The 26,059-nt window shown below is 38.0% G+C and overlaps 1 protein-coding gene across 4 annotated transcripts in view; it reads right to left on the reverse strand.

Annotated features, from left to right (window-relative positions):
* Arhgap24 (Rho GTPase activating protein 24) overlaps nt 1–26,059 on the reverse strand; it is a 464,868-nt gene that overhangs the window by 64,481 nt on the left and 374,328 nt on the right. For all 4 annotated transcript variants that reach the window (XM_004629174.2, XM_004629176.2, XM_023712963.1 and 1 more), the window contains one exon: nt 5,032–5,154. In XM_004629174.2, coding sequence (XP_004629231.1) covers nt 5,032–5,154 — 123 coding nt within the window. The remainder of the gene's footprint in view (nt 1–5,031; nt 5,155–26,059) is intronic.

A 26,059-nucleotide genomic window follows, 5' to 3' on the forward strand; every position in this document is an offset into this window, starting at 1 on the left:
TTTTTTTGGTGGTACTGGGGATTGAAGTCAGGCCCTTGCACTTGCAGGCAAGCATTTATTCTACTGAGCCATTTCCGTGGCCCAAGAATTTAATTTTTAAGAACACAAATTATGAAACGTCCATAGTGGAATAATTGCCAGTTCTGTAACAGATGTGTTTAAATTGAATCCAGATAGTACAGCTTTTGAATCAGGGTGACAATAGCACTTTCTCTTCCAAAAGTCATTACCAAGTCTGCCTAATCAACAACTACAACTGTGAGTTTTGGCGCAGTAGACAGAAACCAAGACATCTTTATTTAGGATTAATAAGGTCTGGGCTTTGCAACCAAGACAGAAAAGGAAATGTGTTCTCCTATGAAAGACATAGAACTCACTTATTTAAAATACAAACCTCAATGGTTTTCAGTGTATTTACAGATATATACAATCACCACCAGAATCAATTCTAGGACATTTTCATCTTAAAAATAAACAAACAAACAAAATCCTCATGCATCTATTACTCCACACCACTGGAGCCTGCTACTCTACCCCTAAGCAACACTACTCTATTTTCTATTTTATGGATGGATGTCACTGTTCTATACTTTCATATGAAGGGAATCATGTAATATGTGGTTGTTTTGTGACTGGCCTTTTTCACTTAGAATGATGTTTTCTAGACTCCTTCGTGCTGTAGCACATAGAGCTTCTTCCTTTCCATAGTAAGTAGGAATCTACCCGCAGATCTACAACGATGTATCACTTGACAATGGAGACATTTGGAGAAGTGTGTTTGCAGGCAGCCATCATGGAGTGTACTTAACCTAAGATGACTGTGATGTCACTAGGTGACATAATCTTATGGGTCCAGCATTGTACATGTGGCCTGTTGTTGTCCCAAACATTGTTATGTTGCACAGGATTACACCATATTCTTTTTATCCATCCTGTTTATGTACTCATTCATGGAAAGACATTTGGGCTGTTTCCTTTTTTTTTTTGTAATTTTTATGTCAATTCAGATATTTCTGAAAGACTCAAAAAGCCTACATTAATTCTAGTATCAAACTTTCAAACACTTGTTTTTCATACTGTTAACAAGGATAGACTTATAATTGTGAACTTTTTACCAGCTTGGTTAAGAAAAAGGTCACATGATTTTGCTATGAAGGAGGAGGAAGCATGGTTTTTCTTCCTGGTTTTGTTACAGTAGAACACTTGTTTTCTTTTTTTCCCCATAATTTTATTGATAAACAAATAGCAATGAGACAGTTGCAAATCAAGTCAGTAGAATAGTTTCAATAATTAACACACTGCATACATTCTTCCTAGTGGTTAATTGCTGTACAAGAATCATTCTATTCATGAAGAGAATGTAACTATATATCTATCCAAACCACTTTGAATACACAGATACAATCGTCTGTATACCCTTTTTTTGTTAAGTTCCGTTATTTGAATATTATAGGTGTGTAAACTCAGCAGAATATTCTAAAAGAGTCCAGTAGCCCATAATAGTATTGGGTCTTCCACTTGACTGGCAATGTCAGAAATTGTTGACCTGAGTCCCCCACAGCTCAACATAACAGCATGGCTTTACTTCTTATATTTCATTTTTATACTTTTCTGCTGGATGGTTAAGACCAAGGTAAAGCAGGACCTATGCAACAAGAGTTGTAGCTTTTGGATCTCATAAGGTCAGTGGAATCCCCTCAGGATTTATCCCGAGATTCTGCACCTCAGATTGTAGAACCTTTGTCAGTGACACTTGTTTTCTACTTTAGGATTTAATGAGCTAGTCACAAAATCTGAGACAGAATAAAATAGAGATCTTAAAAAAATATTCAGAAGAAATGGAAAGCTTATTTTCAGTGAAACCTGAAGTAGAAATTTAATATATAAGATAAAGTCTATCAGCTATATAAATTTATTGCTTGAAATTTTAATTTATACTATTTCCTTAAAATCCTATCAGTGAGAAGAGAATTAATTAATATTTATATGAGTGCTTGATATCAAAGACTTTGGATGACAGTCATAATCTACTGCAGTCAATATTCAGTTTGGCTATGTATTCTGCATTAACTTCAGAAAATTCTGATACACAGAGGCATCACAAAAGTGTTTTTCGCAAATTAAGGGAGTACTTTAAAATCTTGCCTTGCATTCTCGTAGCACTTTCCAATTAAACAAAGAGGCTAGCAGAAGATTTATTGCTTGCAGCACTATTTCTGTTTTAGAATGTACTTGAATGATGAACTTATGTAACATTCTGGGAACACCCTCTATAGGATAAAGCATGCAGACTAATGAATTACTAATGGAATTCCTCCATGTTCATGGATTGAAGGCTTATAATTAGTTTTTGCCCAGTCTCACTGGGATCACTTATGAGAATTCTGGGTTGGTGAGTCTTCCTTGATTCAGAAGAAACTCACCAGATCTTACATATTTTTCTGGAGGAAAGAGCAGATGGAAGAGGAGGAAAGTAAGAAAATAGTGCACTTGATGAAAATAATTCTTTCACCAAAATATCTGCCTAGGTAGATATTAAAGCTCTTCCTTGGTGGCCAGTGAGATAACTCGTGGTCTAAAGCATCTGCCTAGGCAAGCTTAGGCAAGAACACAAGGACGGTGTTTTGATCCCTAGAACCACGTGCTGCTCCAGCCCATCCCCTAAGGGTAGGCTGAGATGGCAAAAAAAAGGATCTTCCTGAACCCTAGGAATCTAAAGACAGAGAGCAAAAAGAGACTAGAAACACCAGGAACTTTGAGAGACACATCCACAGTTCTCTGCATCTTTGGCCCAGGAAATGCCAGCAAACTCCTTCCTATTGGGTATGTGCATTAGAAGGCAGGAAGAAGGGAGCCTTCTATGTACTAAGGCACAAGGAGGCTGGGGTCTCAGTCTGTGTGGTTTACTAACATTCTACCTCCTTCCTTGACCTTTGGGCCTATGGAAAGGATGGCCGTATAAACTATCATATGAACTGTAACACCAAGGGAGAGCTAAAGCTGGTGCCATTAATACTTAGATGGGTATGCTAACTGAAAGCCAGATTGTCACCAGGTAAGCTGTAGGTGGAGAGTGGTCACCTGCTTAAGGAACTCACCTCTTGCCTCATAGAAGCTATTGCTCAAAAGAAGGTAGTTTCTAGACATGTATCATGTCTAGGGAATCTTGTAGTATTCAGTGAATCTTGACCACTTTAGCTCTTAGCACCCCATCTTGGTGCTAAGAGCTGAACCCAGGATCTCTCATATACTAAGCTTACACTCTCCCACTAAATGACCTTCCTAGTCCAGTATTGACTATTTTAACTGAATCCAACCATACAACTTTTAAAACTAAGTTTTCAAAATTACTTAAAAAATATAAAATGGGGGGCTGGGGGATAGCTCAGTAGAATAAGTGCTTGCCTGACAAGCACAAGGGCCTGAGTTCAATCCCTGGTTATATATATATATCAGTCAGCCTAAGAAGCCTCTGGAAAACAAATTCACCATGTGAATTTAGAGCAATGATCATACACAGAAGGAAATGTAAAATAAATATTGGGAGTATAAGTGGTTTATTAAATGTGAATTTGATTTAATATAATTTATTTTCACTACATAAACATGAAATAATTAGACTTTAGACTCTTAGAAGTATAAAAGGGGTGATTAAAACATATGTTGAGGGGCTGGCAATATAGCTCAGCAGACTAAAGGTCCTGCTTAGGCAAGTGCAGGGACCGTGGTTCGATCCCTGGTGCCACATGCCATGCTAGCCTAGCCCCAGAGTGGGCTGAGCTGGCCAGAGTCTGGATGTGGTGGCACATACCTATAATCCCAGCTCTTGGGAGGCTGAAGACAGGAGGATCACTATGAGTTTAATCTGTATAGTAAGACCCTGTAGACTCTGTAGTATTGTACCAAATACGTTAAAAAAACACCCCAGATCTTTTACCATAAAAAATCTTGTAGTTTAAATATTCAATGTCTTTTTTTTTTTTTGGTGGTACTGGGGATTGCCTTACATTTGCCAGGCAGGTGCTTATTGCCACTGACCTATATCTCTGGCTCACTCCATGCTTTGATCACCCTGAACTGCTAAAAATATTTATAGCAATTTCCGCTGAAAAAAAATTGAAGTGTGTCCTCAACCACTTCCAGACCCTACACAGCAACTTCTGCCTCTTCCCCAAACCAAACTGGCCATGGAAGAAAAATGTTAGGAATAGATTCAGGGCTTTGTGGCAGCCATGACAGCAGAACTAAAACCACCCAGCAAAGAGGACCTCCAGAACTGCTTCAGAAAATGGCTACAATGATGGGACCAGTGCGTTCCACACCAGGAGGAGGATTCTGAGAGGGAGTAATGACAATAAGTCTTTTACTGTAATATATTTGTAATAATTTAACCATTTGTTGTATTTTTAAAATTTTTTTATCATGTACACTGGTTGTGGATAAACGTTTTGGGATCATTATTTTGGGGTTCCATTTGTTGAATTTGTCTTTCAGTATTTGTTTTGTTTATGTCGTTCTCTCTTATATGTCTTAAAATCAGGATCACATCTTTTTTTCTCCCGCCTATCAATTTTACGCGTGTCACTTTTGGTATATTCTTCACATCATGCATTTTCAACACTGTATTAACTCTTTTAAAAAGAAAAAAAAAAAAAACACTTAATACCAATCTTACATACACTTACCTGAGCTAAAGTATTTGTTTTTCAGACACCAATAATGACTGAATTCTCATCAAAAGTTTGGGTATTTCCTTTCAATGACACTGAGTAACTGAGAACTTGGAGCCCCTCCAAACTTACCAGCCAGGCATCTTTCGCTGTGTGTATACAGATATTTCTAACTGATTCACATTTTTGGTATGCATACTATATACCTCCGGGAGTTCCTCAGCCACCTATAGTGTTGAATAGCTTAGCATTCATTTCCACATTCAACCACTGAATATGGAAGATAGTAAAGTCACTGAAAGGAAGAAAAGACTAGGTCTGTTCTACCTTCTAGCTCTTCTGTGATTTAAAATGTGTTTACCTCCTCCAAAAGGTCCCCATATGACTCGGCGGATGGACCTCACCCAGTCTTCCATGTCATTCTGGGTGCTCGCCATGAGGAGGTAGCTCTCATGATTGGCAGTCATCCGATCCCGGTCGCTTCCTGTAAGAACACATGGGCACATTGAGAGAAGTTTCACTAGCCTCGCAGGGTGTTTCTCAAACAGACTGGGCCAATGCAGTCAGCACTAGGTCCTTCCAGTGAGTTGGAAAAAATTACCGTACTTCTAAATGAGGAGAAAACTGCTTTCAAAACAAAGGCTCTTATGTGTCCAGGAGAAGGCTGGACACCAAACGTTCCCTAAACAAAGCCTAGGATTTTCATCCTAGCAACAGCTCATAGGCCTGCATTAGCTCATAATCCAACCCATTCAAGTGCAGCTGCTGAACAGGCAGAAAAGCAGAGACCATAAGAAAGGCGCAGTAGGTGAAACCAGAGTGTGCACCATTTGCACTGGAAGCAAGTGCTGAATGCTGTGTTGGGCCCACACCAGACCCCCAAGACATCCCAGGAACCAGAGAACGGGACTGAGAGAGAGGGGGCACCACTGTGCAGGTCACTTTTGACTCCACACTTCCCCCAAGCCTGTGCTCTCAACAAGGATCCTTTTCCTCCCAGGTCTCAAACCCAGAAAGGCACAAAAAGAAGGGAAAAGACATGTGCAGAGGTAGCCAACCCACAGTCCTATGGCCTCAACACCTAAAAGCAAACTTCTGAAAGCCCCACTTATATATCCTGCGGAAGGTTAATAGTTTCTCTTACATTTTTCTAAAAAGCAATCCCCATAAAGTTAAAGACCTTTATAATCCCTAATACCAAATTTGAATTGCTAGACTTCCCAAGCATGTAATTTCATTGTGTAGAAATTCTCAGAGGGCATTGAGGTTTCCCAGGTGATGTAACTTTGTCATTTACACAAAAAGGACAAACACCCTTGACCTTGGGTTAGTGTTTCCAAGTGGCCCCACACCTTGTCCACATGGAAAGGAGTATTGCTGAAGATGACTATCAGGGAATGCGCTTTTTCTCTCTTTGAAAATAATTAGTGTTGTTCACAGAAGGACTAATTAGATAAACAGAATTGTATTTCACTGCAGTCTGGTCATATGCTAATCTTACACTGACTTTTCAGGCATTCAAATATGTATCAACATTTCACTTTCAGTAAGTGCTTTAAACTTGCAGGCTCAGGTTGAATTAATCATAGTAAATGCTTGCTTCCTTACATGTACGCTGGTAAGTGGGTCTGAATATCTCTGTGTGGGGCTTGCAGGCTCACACTTACAATACACACTACTCCTCTTCACCCCCTCACACCCATCCTAACTCACATATTTCTTTGATCCTGCACTTGAGCTCAGCCAAGAGACTGAGAAGTGATCACACACTGTTTTGAAAGCTGCAGGCATCTGAGTTTGTACCTGAATACTTTGGGCCTTTCTATGGGAAGGGAGTGGGTACAAATATTGAACCCTGGCTATTGTACTAAGCTACTGAGTGACACCCCCAGCCTACCTGCCTGCTCACTTTCCTCTCTCTGTCTGTCTCTGTCTCTGCCTCTCTTTGTCTCTCTGTCTCTCTGTCTCTGTCTCTCTGTCCCTGTCTCTCTGTCTCTCTCTCTGTCTCTCTGTCTCTCTCTGTCTCTCTGTCTCTGTCTCTCTCTGTGTCTCTGTCTCTCTCTCTCTCTCTCTCTCTCTCTCTCTCTCTCTCTCTCTCGACTCTTGCTAAGTCTCAGGTTGGGCTCACACTTGCCTCCTGTTCCTCAGCTTCCTACAGTGCCGCCATGCCAGCTCTAGACAGCCTTCTCGATGTAGTTCCCTAGGTTAAGAAGGACAGCCATACTGACATTGAGACAAATTTGTAAACCAGATAAAAGTTCAGAGAAATACAATAACTTGGTGAGCAACTAGACCTGGTGCTTTGGATTGAAAGAGACTCAATTCCCTCCTGAAAACACAAACTTTGGATGTAGAAATAGATGGGAGCAGGGTGAAGGTCCAAAGCCCCTCCCCACCCCTACCCCCAGGCATACAGGTTTCCCAGTGTCAACACAGCTCAAGGGAGTCAATCGTCACTTTGAGCAACTTGAATCTTAGAAAGCACAGACTCAGGACTCAGGAAAACTGCAGCTTCACTTGTCCCTCTTGGCCCAACTGTTTGACTTTCAGGGAAACTATATATCATCTGTAAGTCAGTGTCCTTAATCACACATTGGAAGAACACACCTACATGGCCAATTTTTGTAAGTTGAATAAAAGAAAGCATATAGAAATAGTAACCCTATGTTAGACTAAAAACTCTGTGAGTATTAATTTCATCTCATTTGACTACTTCTTTTTTTTTTTTTGGTACTAAGGATTGAACCCAGGACCTTAAGCTTGCCAGACAAGTGCTTATTCTACTGAGCTATCTCCTCAGCCCTGACTAAATCTATATCTTATGATATTATCTTGACCTCAGAAGTATTACATCTAAAGAGTACTTGGGATATGCAAAAAAATGTTACATTTCTTTCATATAAGTGAATATAAAAAAATCACACTAAAATTATATACTGCCTGTGCATATAAAAATACCACACATTAATATACATGTTCATGGCTGTACATGATATAAGTGGCAAAAATAATTAAATGGCAAAATAAAAAGATGCTCCACTTGGCAGGGCATAGTACCAAGGTTCTGTTCTGTATTCTGATCCGCTGCACCACAGCACTGAGCCAAAGAATTACCATCTTGAAATCAGAATATTTTAATTATAGCCTTTGGCTGAAGGAGCTTAGCAATTCAGACAGCAATATCCTGCTGTGTCACTCCTAGTGGGGCTGAGACAGTCCTCGTAATAAGGATGAGTGACAGCCGCGAGAGCCGTTTTTGCCTGAAAGCAGAGGAAAAAGAGAATGGTAGGCACAACTGGCCATTATCCTCTGACTTTCTGTTTGATTTTGTATCTCTGCCCATCATGCTGTGTGTCTAACTCTGGATCTCATTTGGCCTGCCAATCATAGATACAAAATCCATGCAGAAATTTTACCCATGGATATAGACCCTGACCCTTCAGTATAGCAGCAAAAAATAGAATTAGATATTCTCTATGAGTGCCAGTGGAAACATAAATTCATTGCAAAGAATGTAACTGCAACATTTAGATAGATTTATATGGTCTTTCCCTATAACCCACACTTTGCTTTTTGAGGTTTTAGTTACTCTTGGTCAACTGAGATCTGAACATATTAAATGGGAAATTCCAGAAATGAACAAGTCATAAGTCTTACATGGTTGTACCCATAGAATACCATTAGACACTTTCAGAGCACTGTTGTTAATCTCTTACTGTGCCTAATTTACACATCAGGCATAGGGAGGTATGCATAGTTCACAGAGGGAGAGCTCTAGACATCACTGGGGTCCAGGAATATATCTGCTGGGGACAAGGTGGGGAGACTGAATAGATACACAAACTAGATACTCAGTAAAAACAGACCAATTCCAACTGAAGATACCACCTGTGCTAATGCATAGCCCTTTACTTCTAAGAGCCTGCAACCGGGCTTTGTAATGAGAGGAACTCTTAACAACTTTTCAAATATATGATTTGATAACTGACTATGCTCAGAATTTTAACTTTCAACACTGCTGATCAAGTTTCCCTTTCTTTGTTAGAGCTTCATGATATTCAGTGCTTTACTTAACCATTTTAGAACCAAAACACTCATTCAAGTGTTTTGATGCAGGCATTTATGCTGCTGAGCTATAACTCTGGCCCTAAGAGATAAAAACCTTAAAATAAAAAAAAAAAACCCACCAGACTCGAATTATGTAATTAGCACTGGGGTTTGCCATTTTCATCATCAACAACCATACTTTATATGAGTGTACTTGTATTGTATCACATAAGCTAGTGCACATTCTCCACTCTTCAACTTCACTGGAACAAAAATACCAATGCAATTTTCATTGTATCTGCCAGTTTAAATTATACTGGAGATTCCAGCCAGTCCCCAGGACTGGCGTGTGACAGTGGTACCTCAGGTCCTCCGAATTCTCATTCCAGCCAGTACCCAGTGTACAGGTCCAGTGTGGAACCCTGTGGTAGAACTCCTTGCAGAGAGGCTAGAGGCAAGACCCACCCAGCTGATCCAGGAGCACAACATCTTGCCAGAGTGGAACAGTGGGTTCATCTCTAAGGGCTGCAGCAGGAAGAAGTGGAGCACAGCAGCCAGACCCAAGCTACACCCACCTGAATGAGTTTGAACTTGGTAGATCCAGACCTGGTGCTAAGGTAATAACTTCCAAAGCTCCACACTAAAGATCAGAAGACAGTGCTATACAAAATGACAAAGAGAAGGAGCAAAATGCATTCTCAGGCCCCGAGTCTACCAAGAATAAATGCAGGAGACAATAGCATAGAAGAAATTGGAAATCACCCACCTGAAATCTCTGAAACAATAGAGTTGGAAGTAAGGAAACAACTGCAGAATTGTATAGAGGAAATCAGATCAGAAATAATTTCTGAAATAAAAAGAAATAACTATAATGAAAGAATTACTAAGTGCTTCTAAAGAAGACACTGATTAAAAAAATAGAGCAGAATAGAAAAATGATGGAATCCTTGAATGAGCAATACAGGAAAGAAATAGAAGCATGAAGCAGATTCAAAGAAGTATATAGGAAATTAAAACCTCGATCACAAGCTGGCAAAACCATTTGAATGAAAGTGAAAATAGACATTCAGACCTTGAAGACACCATTGCAGCTAATGAAAAGGTAAGAAAAGAGCTCTCAAAAACTAGGATGCAAGAAAAAATAATCTAACATCTGCAAGATGATGCAAAGATGAACAACGTGAGACTAATAGGCATCAGTAAGAAAGAAGGAGTCAATACAAATGATATAAAAAGATCATGGGCAGAAGTAATAGCAGAAAACTTCCTAAATATGAGGCAGCAATCTGACATTCATGTAACAGAAGCAAATATGAACCCAATTAAAACCATACCCAGACATATAATAATCAAGATTCAAGAAATTCAGCGCAGGAACAGTATATTTAAAAAAGCAAAAGATTTATACAATTTGGAACAGTATATTAAAAGCTGCTAGAGAAAAGAAAAAAAAGCTCACTTTTAAAGGAAAACCCATCAGAATAATGGCAGATTTCTCTTCAAAAACCATCAAGTCAAGAAGAGCATGGAGCAAAGTACTACAAGTCTTGCAAAAGAACAAATTCCAACCTAGACTGATATACCCTGCGAAACTCCCTTTCAAATTTAATGGAGAAGTGAAATACTTCCATTACAAAGAACAACTAAAGAATTTAGTGATGACAAAGCCAACCATACACAGACTACTAAAAGATATTCTAGACAGGGATCAAAATGACTATAACTCCATGAATGAGAATGGAAAGAACCAACCAAATACAACAAACCTGCACAGGAGAAAAAGGGGTATACAACAGCAGGCAAATAACATGTCAAATATAAATCAGTACATCTCAATTATAACCATCAATGTAAATTGACTCAATTCACCAATTAAAAGAAATAAACTGGCAGACTAGATTAAGAAGCACATCTAACAGTATACTGTACAAGACCTCATCTATCAATTGATTGGTTTATCTTCAAAGTTTTGTCTAGCTCTTAATTTCAATAGTTATGATTTGTGCCTCAGGAACACAATTGTTTTCATGAATCATAAATAATGCTTTGTCCTGGCTTTATTACTTATTGACTTAGAAATAAATTTTCTGCATGATTAGAATTCAGTGTAGATGCTGCCAAAGTCTATCAATTTGAATGTGGGGAAATTAGAGAATCATGTACTAAAAAAAAAAAGAAAAGATATTCTATACTATGCATCTTAGTTTTGGAATAAGTCTGTAAAATAAACATGTATACATTATTCTCAAATTCTGTAATTATTTTAAAGAAAAAGTCATTTAAATCACATTCCCATTGTTAAATGATAAATTCTGTTCTAATTCTAGAGAAGTATATAAGAAAACTAAGAATTCTTATTAGTAAATATCACTTAGTGTGTTATGTTGTAGATATTTCTTTAAAATAAGTATTTAATTGATAGATCTTCATTTGGCCTCCAATATGCTTCTTGATTTTTGAATTTTTTTCTTATTTTGTATTAATGTTTAGGTTTGGATTTTGGTTATGTAGCTTTTACTGTTTTTTATGTGAAAATATGTGCTCTTGCATTTATCATTCTCTTGTTTTAAACACTGCTGTGGTCTGAAATTTCATACTTCTCGTTATTTGCTAAATCCTAAAATCCTATGAGTAGGTTTCAGATCACTGTTCTTGATCCTTCATTTTGTTTTTAATTAAATGAGATTTTTTTGATGTATATATACATGACATGCATGACAATATATACTGCTCTCTATGTTGTTAATTGTATGAAAGTTATGAACATAATACATTTGTATTTTATATAAAAATATAATAATAATAAATGATACTGGATTTGTGCACATGTGGAAATGATACACCATCTCAATTTTTAGGGGGTAATTTCTGTTGCTAGCAATGGTGCAGTACTTTTGTTAAAATGTCAAGAATTTGTGACTCTGTTTATTTGTTATTTATTTGGTAACAAGAATAGAACTCAGGAGCTCACACTTATCAAGCAGGTGCTTGTGCCTCTGAGCTATCTCCCTGGACAACACATTTGTGACTGTAATTGAACTAAGTAGGTCACAATGTTTCATTTTACTTGTTAATGTGTAATAGAATGTATTTGTACATTTCATCAAGTTCTGTATATTTGCATTTAATATGCATTTATTTTTACCTTCGTATATTTGCCTTTGATTTTCTTTTCTGGAAATAAAATAGATTCTCTAAAGTAAAATAAATATTGGACATGATTAAGTTTTACAAAAATTGAAAAGTAGACTAGGAAAAGTATAATTAATTCAATAGATGAAGAAACTCTTAATTTAAAATGAAAAACATGTTACAGGAACTTATACAAAGGAAAATTCATAGTTCAAAAAGAGAATTCAAATACCTAGCCACTGTATGAAACCTGAAACTTCAGTAATAACTACAAAACAACTAAATCACATCTGCAAGCCATTTTTAAAATTGTTGTACAAAAAATATTGGAAGTTGTACGCTAAGACAAACCTGCTCCTTATAGGAGTGTGGATGATGTTCTTTATGATACAGCCAAAGAAACAGGATTTCAAAGTTTATATAAGTTTTATAACATAAAAGTAAATATACAAATCTTTCTATGACATTTCAATTTTCATACAGGTAAAAACACTGCAATACACAATAATTTTAACAATGACTATCTCTGGATGCTAGGATTATTTTCTTGTCCACCTTTTGCACATTTTTATAGGTACTTATCTGATGGTCGGCCATATACTTCTTAAAAACCTGTTTTATTCTAAGACTAGTCACCTATTTGTGTGTGTGTGTGTGTGTGTGTGTGTGTGTGTGTGTGTGTTTAAAGACTGCTCAGGTAGAGTCTGCCCAGTTGATTTTATTTCATATGAAGCCCTCCAGAGAAGAGGAGGGTCAAAGTCACTTTGACCCAATCCTTTCATTTGAAGTAAAGTAAACTTTAGTTGTTTTAATACAAAATGTTCTCTCTAGGTCATCCTTGTTTGACAGTTTTTGAACATGTGATATATGAAGCAGCATTTCCCAAGGATGCTCAGGAGGGTACCTGGTCCCATGTGTGACAAGTCTTTCCTGTCTGACATGCGTGTGATCTTTCAGCTCTTTGCTTACCCTTAAAGATTTTCTCCTGTGTTCTCCTTGCTTGCCACGTGTACTACGTCCTTCTCAACTCTCCGAGCTCCTGATGGTGCCCATTGGCCTTGCACTCACAGACAAGCCTGCTGTGTTGTCACAGCTCTACCGGGTATTGTTTTATGATCAGAAAAAAAATGTTGAGAAGAACAGATAACAAGACTTGTAAGATCACAAAGACCTTAAGAAGTCAAAGGAAGCTGGACGGTAATGATCACTAATCAGGGATGCTTTAGCTCACTCTTTGTCAGTTCTCATTATTTATCTATAACATCTTCTCATTTCCCCAGCTTCTGGTCCCTGAAGGCATCTGTTACCTACTCCTCCCTACCACTGAAAACACAGGAGATACTTCCTTGGAGAAGAAGGAGAAAGCCTTCACATAAAGCTGGCTTTAAAAACTAAGGAGAGCCCTTATTACCTCAACTCACCATCTTTGGAAGGTAGAAGTTAGCACAAAGAAGTCAGGTCACTGGACAGGCCTAGAAGGGGTGCATTGCCCCTACTGCCTCTTCTTGTGTCTTGCTTCCTGGCATCTGTGAGTTTTTTTAAACCACAGGGTCTATACCATGATGTTCTGCAGCTCCAGAGGCCCCAAGAGATAGGCCCTCCCAAACCTCTGGAAGCATGAACCCAAATAATTTTTCCTCTTTTTAAATTTTTTAATTAATTAATTAATTAATTTATTTATTTATTTATTGGTACTGGGGATTGAACTCAGGACCTTGCGCTTGCCAAGCAAGCACTTATTCTACTGAGCTATCTCCCTGGTCTTTAATTTTCTCTTTATGACTTGCTTATCTCAAGGATTTTATCACAGTGACAGAAAACTGAGTGTTAATCACAAGATTTGCCGTTTTTTCTGGTAAGAAAATAATTGTGTCATTAAGATTGTGAATGAAAAGGTAAAACAATTTCTCAGAAGTGATATATGCTGGTCTGTTCCAATAAACAACCTTTTAAAGATTAAAGATATATAATAAGTTTTATTTAAAATGTTAAGCTGTTTTTTTTTTTTTTTTTTTTAAATTTTGTATTTTAGCGAAGGGTCTAGGGGGTATTCAGGGTCTTACTACTAGATCAGACTCACTGTGATCTGCCTCTTACAACCTCCAAACTGAGACTACAGGCATATGCCACCGCATGGAATCTTAACTGCTGTCTCAGTGTGCCCTGGGGGGTAGGGCTGGCATGGCAGGCCTAGGGATCAAACCCCCAGCTCCTGTGCCTGAGCTATTTGGCCGGCCCCAATAAATTTATCTTAAATTTTATTTTGAAACAAGTTGCCCCAAGGAAACTGTCTTCACAGATATTTGAGTTAACTTCTAAGACAAAATCCAGTACAGACCTGCAACCATTCAGTGAATGCCTGCAGTACTGTTAATAATTTCAGGGACAAAATATTTCCTCATTCCTAACTGTAAAGTAAGTCAAAACTAGACTATTACGCTGTCCCTTTTATTATAGCTTAATTTAATTTAATGTTTTAAGTAGAGCAATACATTTTTACTTGTATAGCTGCAAAGTTATTTTTTGTTCTTTTTTCTTAAGCATTACTTTCCTCATAAACCTACAGTGGTGCCTTAGTTCATACTTCATTTGTTTCATGACATTGGTTGTAATCAGAATTTATTTTGAACTGAATCAAATTGTTTCCTAAGCTTCAAGGTAAATAAGGTCAATCTGTGGCAAACCATATACATTTTCTTAAACTATAAAAATAGGAAGCAAAGTACAGTACAGTATGAGGAGAGAGAGCACTAATCTTGCCTGAGATAACTTCTTTCTTAGAAGAGAGGAAAGTGGGTGGGGAGGACGTTCCAAAATTGTTTGGAGGAAGCGTTCTCCCCCTTAGATTCCCTAAGAGCCTTCTGCTGCTCACTTCCAAGTTCAGCAAGTTCTTCCACTGATAGCTCCTCTTTATAGTCCTCAACATGCTCTTCCATGTCTGTACCATCAATATCCAGACCCATACTTTGTCTGTGGACACAATCTCCTCTACTACTCTATGAGCCCCTTCAATGTCACATTCAGTGACACATCACTGTCACAGTTTCATCCCGGATGAGTTTAAGGTCTGGTTTGTGACACCTTCCCAGGATTTGTCAGTGAAGTTGATGCAGTGGTGGACATTGAATGCGTCTTCCAGAACACTTTCTGAGTTGAGGACATCTCTTCAGTTACATTAAAGCAGTGAAGAGTGCTTTTGTGGATAGCTTCTTGTACAGGTCATTTGTTGGCCCATGGGCTACAGAAAAGGTGTCACATGGGGGTACTTGACCTTCATGAAGTCATACTCAGTATCCATATCATCCATTCATCAAAGCTGGAGAATGTACCATAGGATTGTCCACCAGAAGAAGGCACCTTTCAGGCAGTTGGTTGTGAGACAGATATTTCTTAACCTTGGGTAAGAACAACTCATGCAACCATTCTATTAATTGGCTTGTGACCAAGCTTTTGCATTTCACTGCACTGCATCTGGCTGGTTCACATTCTGTCCCTTGAATGCTGATGGTCTAGAAGTGGTACACTAGCAGTGGCTCAATCTTCAGATAGGAGTTTGTGTTCACACACAGTGGAAGTGTCATCTGTCCTTCATAGGCCTGTTGCCCTGCAGTGCCTCTTCCTCCTGTGTGATATAGGTTCTGTTTGGTATCTTCTAAAAGAGCCTTGTTTCATCACAGTTGAACATTTGTTGAGGAAGGCAGATGAATCAGCTTTCATGAACTCTTTCTCGGAGGCTTGTGCCATGGCTTTGTCAGAACTGGAAGCCGCACAATGACTTATCCTACTGTGGGTGCCACTTCTTTTGTGGAATTTGTCAAACCACCTTCTTCTGACTTTAAATTCGTCACTTCTTACACTTGCTAGAGGAATTTTCTTGGAGCAAATCGTAGTGTAATTCCCTAGGTCTTCACAGATCATAGCTTCGCTAACACTGTCATCTGCTGGCTGTTTCTCATTTAACCACACTACTAAGGTGTTTACACCTCTTCCAGCACCGTGTCCTCTGCTTGGTGAACATCTTTTCTCCTTTTGCCACAGCTTTCATGGCATCTTTTTTGGGGGGATACAGTGGATTTTCTTGATGGTGTGCAATAGCAGCAAGCCAGGGCTCCAGAGGCACCTCCCCTTCAAGGGGGCCTGGGATGGAAGCTGTGAGGGGGAGATTCTCAGTGTTGGGGCTGAGTAGGGCAGTGACTTCTACAGTGTGGTCTCTCCCTCTGGTCTCACTGGGCTGCTGCTGGCTGCACAGGAAAAATGGCTGTTGGTGGGCGCACAGGAGCAGAGAGCCCTCTGATGGCATCTTTATTCCTTAAACTATTCAAGATCTCGTACTCTCAGCTTGGATCAGTCACACAAATACCATGGTTTTCTATAAATTCTTTCTTCAATGCAAAGGTCATTTTCTTCAAAGTCTTCTTACCATGCTTGCTCTGTACTTTCTTTGGAGCCATGCTGCAGTGAATAACACCGTACGGTTCTCTATGGCTAAAAAGCACACAAAAAAGCCTCACAGCAAGCGTGCGCAGGTCCCTCGGCAGCGGCAATCTCGGCTAGAGAACGCCACAGCCATGGGGCAGACTGGGCAGGCTGAGGCTGGGTTTTGCTACCCAGTGGGAAGTTTGCAAATGGAAATAACATTTTGCTAAACACGTCAGTTCACAAACTGATTTCACTGAGAAGGTTCCTGAACTGACATTTGGCTATAGTTTGATTATTGCGGGTGGAACTCTAAAGATGAACGGCAAGATTTAAAGTGATTCTGAAGTATAACAGAGGAAACTTGAGAAGGTAAACATTTTTCCCCTTCTTATAGAGAAATTTGGAGAGCAAGTAATTATGAGGGGCAAACAACAAATTATGGACTTCTACGGATGCTATCATCTATTAATAAATAACAATACAAATAATAAAAACTCACAAAATTGAGGCTAAAGAGCAAGTTGGACTCACATTTTTAGTATTTATTTTCTTCATTAAATTTTGTGCATTATAAATACTTTGTCACCTACAAATTAAGTTCGACGTGTCTTGCTGATTAAGTGTTTCCATGTATTTCTTAGAGGAAAAAGGCCAAAAGTTCAATACATTTTGTCAACAGAAAAGTTGCATAATTCTACAATATGATTTTGAGTACTTTTTACTTATTTTTTTTTGTGGAACTGGGGATTGAACTCAGGTCCTTGCGCTTGCCAGGGAAATGCTTATTCCACTGAGCCATCTCCCCGGCCCCCCTTTTTACTTATTTTTTCAAGAGAATTAAATTATTTATTGGTTACCCATAATAATGGATGATACATAGCTTCAATCCCTTTTATCATTGCATCCCGTACCATCATTCAATTTCTATATATAGGATGTGCCAACAATCATTTTTATAACCAAGTAGCTGACTGTTTGCTTGGATGACCTTTTCAATGGTCAAATTCAGAGGTCACAACAGTAACTGTCAGTTCAACTACACCAAGGTTTCTGGAGACAATGACTTCTTTAACCAAGCTGATTTTCAATATTTTAAAAATCCATAAACCAGGAAGTGAAAATTAAAGATTTTCAAGACAAAAATTTGCATAATTATACAGCAAGATTATTTTTTAATATTTTAAGACTTTTAAAAGAAAATATATAAATTAACTAAGGATCTAGTTGGCAGTAGCTATCATTACATCTGTAGTCAATATGTAAAAAAATACATGATTAAATGTTACTTGTACTGCAGTATAAATAATTATAAATTTTAATATCTTGAGTACTTTATTATACTGTTTACATACACATTGATTAGTCCTCTACTAGTTCATAATATTTTTATAAGAAAGACTCATTCTATAGTATTTATCTAGCTTATGTTTTTAAATTTAAAGAAGCTATAAATGAACATTGTTAACCAATTACAGATCCGTTGCTGCTATGTCTTCATTATGGAGGTTTCTAAGAAGTAACCCTCAGAACGGTTTGTTGGGCATCTTTCTGTGCATATGCAGACAACTGACCTGAAAATTCTTTGCTATAAAAATTGCTTCTGATTTGCCTTTTCTCAGACTTTCTAAAAATGTCCACAATTGTAAATGCTACAGCAAATGTACTGTCTTGATCAGATTTCAGATACAAACATGTGCTGCAAAAGAAGCTTGAGAAATGAGTAAGAGTGACAATAGTGAGGCCACACTCCTGGGTTCCTGTAGTCGTTCACTACTTGGGAAACCTGTCAGCTCCCATTAGGGTCATATGGCACCTCCCCTATGGCGCTATTGTGGATTAACTGGATGAACAAAGCCCGAGATATGGGTAGCTGCACTGTTTTTTATTGTTGCCTTGTATAATAATTTTAATCTTAAATTCTTTTTAAAAAGTTACATCTTTATAAACAGAATAATTTTAACATGCAGAAAAATAGCTTATTTTTGGAGATATATTATTCTGAATATATTTGCAAATAGAATTTGTTTAATAAGAAAGCAACTGCACATTTACTTTTCAAGTAAATCCAGATATTTATGTTGGTTGTGTTTTTAAAAAGTACCACTGTAATCATTTTCTTTTAATTTATTATTTTTGGTACATTCAAGTGACTAGTGAAATTTAACATTCTAGAGTAGGGTTAAGTTTATTTTTTACTTTTATGTTTTAACATTTTCTTTTTTAATTTTATGGAGTTTTTTTCGGGGGGAGGACGGGGGTGGAACCGGGGATTGAACTCAGGCCCTTGAGCTTGCCAGGGAAATGCTTATTCCCCTGAGCCATCTCCCCGGCCCCTAGGCTTCAGTTTAAAATTCTACTAATTTTCATTTATCTGGGATTCAGCCTTTATGTTTTTTTTTTTTTGACGGAACTGGGGATCGAACTCAGGCCCTTGCGCTTGCCAGGCAAGCACTTATTCTACTGAGCCATCTCCCCAGCCCCTATGTTTTTAAATTTAAAGAAGCTATAAATGAACATTGTTAACCAATTACAGATCCATTGCTACTATGTCTCCATTATGGTGGCAGCAAAAATGCATAGTGTTTGTGTCAAGCACATCAATGGGTAAGAATGATGTAATTTATTATGTTTGGGTATTTCTTCTCCCCAATTGTACTGGGAAATCTGCATGGTCTCAGGTTCAATCCAACAATATATCTTGGCTTTCACTTTTGTCAGAGGTTTAGAATCTAGTCCCTTTCTACTCAGCATCTAATTAAATTTTTCACATTGAAATTTCTGGAAAATAAAGGTAGAGCATTTCCTTGGTAGAGCTAGCTATTTCTTGCTATCAAATCGATGTCCTCTATTAGTTTAGCTTAGCTCAAGTTGGGAGGCTGATGAATTTAAACACCTGATGAGGGGGCTGGGGATTTGGCTCAGCGGTAGAATGTCTGCCTAGGAAGCTGGAAGCCCTGAGTTCGGTCCTCGGCACCAAAACCAAAAAATAAACCTCCCCTAAAAGAAAAAAAATTCAACCAAAAAATAAATACAGTAAAATCAAATACCTGATGAGTACAGGAGGAAAACAGAATAGATGGCGTTTATAGAAAGAGGTGTCCTCAGAGCCTGCACGGATATATACTAGTCTGTAACTCGTAGAAAGTGGAAGGGAGTTTGTTGGTTTGCATGAATCCAGAATACAAAGCAATACTCTGTCAGCAGGTCCCTTAAGGGTCAAACAATAAATATGAAAACGATGGGTGAGGAGAATTTTAAACAGGTAAAGGAGTTAAAAATAGGAAGCCCTGAAAAACCTGATAAAGGGATAAAAGAGCCCTCATACGTGGGGAGAAATGTTTTTGCATATTTTGAACTTTACATTCCTCATAAAAAGGATGATAAGCCCAACGCAGAGGTATATTTGCATACGTCCAGAAGGATCAGAAACAGCCTTAAACAGCTGGGAGTTTGTTTTAAAAATGGGAATTCTTGGGTCTCACCCCAGACCAACTGAAACAAAACTAATAGAAGAAAGCCTGGCATCTGTGCTTGAAGACACCTGTCCTGGAATTCCGATCTATCAGAAAGTTTGAGAATTACTAGTGCTGTAAGGGAATGTGCTGCTGTGTAACAGGTAGAGCATGTAAGTTTTAGAATTCAGAACTTCAGCTGTACTCACCCTGTTCATTTGTGTCCTCGTCTTACTTTTGCAGTGACAGCCATTAGTCAGAAAGTGCTAAGCTTTAAGCTGCTGCTCCTATAACTTATCTAATTGCCTATTTGCATTGTAAATGATTAATACTCTGAATCTAGTTTTGCAAGGACAATGGCATTCAAGTTGATATTAATGAGTCTGGCAAATTTTTGAGACTTATTAAAGATAATATACTTTTAGCGAAACAACATTAAAGCATTTCTTTTTGCATGTGAATACAGATTCATTATTCTTCTGTCCCTGGTACACAGGGTTTGATGAATTAAATAAAACAATGAATTTAGAGAGACACAGCACATTTGAAGATCTACATTACAATGCTGAAATCCATTTAAAAATCTCCTCATATCCACTCCTTTGATCATATCTGAATATTATGAATCTGCAAGGCTAATAAGATTATCACTTGGCAATTGCAGGGTGATCTACAGGTTACAAATGATCTCCTTAGCCCTGACCCATTTGGTTTGCACGTAGCCATGGAAAAGCAAGAAGAATGTGTGTTCTTCCACCAAACACATCTATGGGGGCTCTTGATTCATGCAATTGACACAGGGAGAAAAAAATGCTGTCGGGGTGGAAAACCTCCAAATGGTATAGGGAAAAATGATCTCCCGACCTAAAAAGTACTCGGGATGAGTTTGCTCTAAAACCGAAGAATGAATTTTAGGAACAAATGGAGCTTACGAGCAGAATATATTTATTGAGAGAAAGAAAACTGTCTGAGAGAGGGACAGGAGGGGGGCCTGGAGTGAGTGGGTAAACAAATGCAGCCACATACTTCCCTAGGGATGGGCATCAAGGATTGATATTCTAAATACTATCAATCACCTTGAAAGAGCCCAGATGAGTCACTAACCCAGTCTCCAACAGGAAGAGACTCTGTCCCATATTCATACCCACTTGCTCATTTGGTACTGGATTTAATCAATTTTACCTGAGAAAGGGCTTATAATCTCATTCATTGACCATAGTTTTGTACCACCTCATGCTCACCTAAGCGAGTTCCCATGTTCCCCAACTTAGATCCTCCTCACAGCATGGTTTTACTCTATAAAAGTCCCGGGAAGAGACAACTTCGTGGGGAAAACCTGCTTGGGTCCCCCTCCTGTCCCTGTCTCAGACAGGAGCTTTCTTTCTCCCAATAAATATATTCTGCTCATAACCTTTGTTTGTTCCTAAAATTCATTCTTCAGTTTTAGAGAACATGAACTCCTCCCAGGTACCTTTCAGGTTGGGAGTTTCACTTTTTTCCCTCTGTATCATTTGGAGGTCATCCACTGAGATCAAAATCCCTTATATCAAGAGGACAGCCATTGAAAGAGAAGGAAGTAGCTGTTAGATAACTGTTTACAGCTCTGCCTAGGCCAAAATAAAAATGGGAAAGGGTTAAATTCATCAATCAGGTTTTTTTTTTTTTTTTTTTTGGGGGGGGGGGAACCAGGGATTGAACTCAGGCCCCTGTGCTTGCCAGGGAAGCACTTATTCCACTGAGCCATCTCCCCGGCCCAACATAAAGTTTTTTTTTTTTCATCAATCAGTTTTTTAAAGTTAAATTTTCTTATTGTTATTAAAACATAATAGTGTATATTTGGTAAAGGATTTGGAGCAACTAAGTTAAGTGGGTCCCTTTTCTTCATATAATATCTCTTAGTTTTAATTTTCACAGCTGCTAATGATCCGATTTGACACAGCAGCGTCTTTGGAAAATGTGTGTGGTATACAAAGGAACTAATAATGTAAAATGAGATGTTATGGTAAGTAACCCAAATGTATTTATTCCACTCAACAAATGAGAGACAGCGACTATTATAATGGTTTTACATTGAGAAAATCCATTAATTTTGGTTTCAATATTATTATGTTCTCTTTTGTAGCTAAAATTAGCTCTGCAGTCAGAATGGATTAACTCTCCACGCCCTTTGTGCTGCTTCGCTTGTGCCTGGCTCTCTGGTTTTCCTGGGCTCTGGTGCAGATGTTTTGGAAGGCTGGATGGAAAATTTGCCTCAGGGGCCTGAAACACACTCAGCTGTTTAGGTAAAGGTGCATACTTCATAGAGTACATAGCATTTGTACCACATGTCACAATCTAGAAGGGATGAGATGGGACCATTGGTTGGACCATTTTCGGGACCAGAATCATTGCTATTATTAAGGCACCTGGGAGAGTTTTCCTGACTTACTTGATATAAACATAGTACAAGGTAACTGTATTTTTTCATTAAATGTAAACTATTCTCTCAATGAAAAATGTTGAAAATATTATCTATGTTTATCCAATTAATTCTTCAAATTATGGCTAGAGTTACAAGTCTTGCCTAAGTATTACATTCTAATAAAGTGATACCAAGAGCTCTCAAAAAGATTAGGGACTGAAAATTGTTATATACAAATTAACTTTCAACCAAGGGGTTCTGAGGTAGAATACTGGTTTATATGTGCTTCTTATATGAATAAAGACACACTAGTCTTAGGTCACTTACATCTCTCCAAATACTCTACAACTACTTCCAAACCCTGAAGCTATGGTGACTGTCCCTGGGAGAGTGATAAAGAGCATTTGCTAAGAACAGTAGGGTCTTCAAAGTCTCATAATTATTAGTCTACTAACAAAAAATTAAACATTTAAAAGCCATTTAGTGGGGCCAGGGAAATAGCCTAGTAGCATAAGTGCTTGCCTGGCAAGTGTAAGGTCCTGAGTTCAATCCCAGCACCTAAAAACAAAAACAAATAAAAAATTTGATACAAAAATTTAAGGGGCCAGGGAGATAGCTCAGTAGAACAAGCAGTTCCCTGGCAAGTGCAAGGACCTGAGTTCAATCCCCAGTTCCACCAAAAAAATAAATAAAATAAAATAAAATAAAATAAAAATCATGTAGTTTTCACAGGAAGGTAGTATAGCGAATCCAAATAAGAACTTCTTAAAAAGAAAATAGAGGAAAAGCTCTTAGAAAATGCCTCCAGCATTTTTCCATTGCATTCATTTCTATCATGTGTAATCTTTCACATCTAATACAAACATATCTTTAAATTCCTAAAGCTCTACCGCTTATTGCATAGCAATAAATTAAATTTTGGTCTTTTTTTGTTGATAGGTTGATGGTCTGCACCTCATAATTGTAAACTTCAAGCATAACCAGTGAGAATTCACAACAGTTCAACCCAGCATATAAACATTAATTAACATTTTATGAACACCCTTGGGTGCATGCAGTGGTATTGGAAGTCAGCAAACCAGCAGCAGTTTGGAGAATCTTCTTTGATTTATAGGAAACTATCAACCTAAATCTGTCTAAAGTTGAATATGGATCATCAGAGAGTCATAATGCTAAACCAAAGACAAGATTCCTTAAAAACAACAAAGAGAAGCACTAGAGTATTTTTTTTTTTCCAAATGCAGGAAAGACACTAAAGAGGTTATGGATATGTGTGGTCTTTCTTGATCTAGATCATCATTTTTCCTAAGATAGAAAAGGAAAAGCCATATCAAGCCAGTTATTGGCTGAAGAATGCTTTGTAGTTGAAAGTCAGACTAAATGAAGGTCACTGGATATCTCTTTAGAGGGTTGTACAAATGTCTCAATGTTGGAAATCTCAATAATTCGTATAGTGAGACCATCTGAAAGATCGGTAGGTAGCAATACTTAAACTTTTAACTTTAAAACCCTACCTGGAAGCACAGTGAGTTGTAACGATGATGTTTGTTTAAGAATTTTTGTGAATAAGTAAAAGAAATTAGGAAGACACACTGCTCCAGGCCCTAGAAGTCAGTATGCATGGCCTTTTCATGTGCCCACAAGGAGTACACTGAAACTCATGTAAAGACCACCTCTCAATGGCTTACAAAATGAGCATTAAAACTAATTTGTGTTTATGAAGGTCTTAAAAATATTATATGAGGGGGCTTTTAACTACCAATACTCTCAGCACCACCTAGACTGGAAATGTTCCCTCCCTCATATGAAAGCAGCTATTGCTTCACTATTTCATGGTGATTTCCTGATACTTCACCCACCATTTTGTTGATAATCCTTTTCTGTACGAATCCTGTTAATTTATCCTACTTTGAGTCTATCACCTTTTCCAGTGAAGACTCTGACAGTTAAATTTGTGTGTGGGATACATTTTGCATCCTTTATGTCACAGCCTTCTCACCCCTAAAAGCAGGGTAATCTAAAAACTTTCCTGCAAAGGAAGACATGAGAAGCTTGGGCCTCATTTAATGCTATACCTACCTGCATTTCACATGCTTTCAGATTGCCAAGCCACTGAGATCAGTGAAAAAAATTTATGATAGTTAATATCCACCAGGACATTATGATCTTATCAAAGTGGCCATGCATGAACTGAGGGAAATGCTGAAGTATGGACAGAACAGAGGCAGATACCATCCTTTATGAGATAGAAACAAGATCTCTTGTTAAGTAAGTAAGAAACACCCTACAGTACTCTTCAAATGTGATGTTTTTATGTGTATGTTTGAAAAACAAACATAATTTAAAAAATCAATATCGATTTATGTGCATCACCAGGAAGGATTTCTGAAAGAAAGGGAACTTTAAAAAAGATGTTTGGATAAGTATGTCCTGGGGTAGTGCTGAAAATGGGGGAGGAAGGCAAGTGCTGGGAAGACCCAGCTCAGGTGCATTCTGGGCTAAAGGGCTCATGGTTCTGGTAACTGTAGAGAGCGGGCACAAAACATCCCTTCTGGGATGAGCTCCCTTTGAGTAACACTAGAGTTGCCCTCTGTATGCCAGGACTCCCATTGGACTCCTGCAAGCATGGGCAGCACTGAGCCCTACCTACACTATGTCTTTCCTTTTATAATACACTTGCACCTTTTCATGAAAGGGAGGGATTTCACAGCTACTCTTTGGCATATCCAATATGCCAGGGTCACTACTCTTGCATTTGAGGTCAGTGACAAAGTTGAAAAAGGATAGTTTGAATGCATTGGGATTTGGTGATAGCTGATCTGCTAATGCAGATGGCTCTTAAGGGACTGGGGGCTGGTAGCTATAGTGCTCCTGGGAAGGGCGGAGTGGGATTGTGTGAGATTTCATCATACTATCTAGAATGGTATGCAGTTTAAAACTTACAGCGTGGTGGCATATACCTGTAATCCCAGTGCTTGGGAGGCTGCAAACAGGAGAATCACTACAAATTAGATCTGTGCAGTGAGACCTTATAGGCCCTGTACTATATACATTTAAAAGAAAAACTTATGAAGTATTTCTGGAATATATCTATATCTATCTATATCTATATCTATATCTATATCTATATCTATATCTATTCACTCCAGAAATACTTCATATAAAACTTATGAAGTGAATATATATATATAATATATATATATATATTATATTATATATTCCACAAATACTTCATAAGTTTTTTATATATATTAAACCGGGAATCAAACTAAAGGCCTCATGCTCACCAGGCAGGTGTTGTGCTGCGTAGCTATATCCCGGGCCGCATTGCCATTTAATACTTTTGAATGTAGGTTGACTACAACTACACAGGACTAAAACCCTGGAAAGTGGGACTGCAGATGAAAGTGGACAACTTCAGGAAGCAGGTCCTAAATTAATCAAGAGCCATGGATACAAAGATGATTAATATGCACACACAAGCCTGCACATCACTGCCAGCAGTCATGTACCAGGTGGGAATTCATTTGTGGGCAAGAGAATTGAAAAAGAAAAGGTATAAAGTTCAAGTCATATAAGAACTCAATTTCATGAAAAAGGATAAAGTACACAAGTCTTGAGAAATACCAAGACAGTAATTTTTGGGCTACGTATACTTAGATTTCATGTAGCAATGCAGGTGAGAAAAAAGTGTTGAAAATTTAAATTAATATAAAACTTTATAAAGGATGAGCTGGATTTGCTTTGGTGATCCATTTGCAGCTGGCAGCTGCAGGGGTAGCAAATGATAACTTAGTCACAGGAGGGCTTTCCTTTTTCTTGGAACCTCAGAATGTATTAACAATGGAATATATTAACAACCACAAAAGAGGAAAGTAGTAATTTGAAAATCCAATATAGGAGCTTAGAGTTTAGTCAGGGCAAGTCCTTATTTAATG

Source organism: Octodon degus, unplaced genomic scaffold (genome assembly GCF_000260255.1).
Source record: "Octodon degus isolate 3935 unplaced genomic scaffold, OctDeg1.0 scaffold00028, whole genome shotgun sequence".
NCBI lineage: Eukaryota > Metazoa > Chordata > Mammalia > Rodentia > Octodontidae > Octodon > Octodon degus.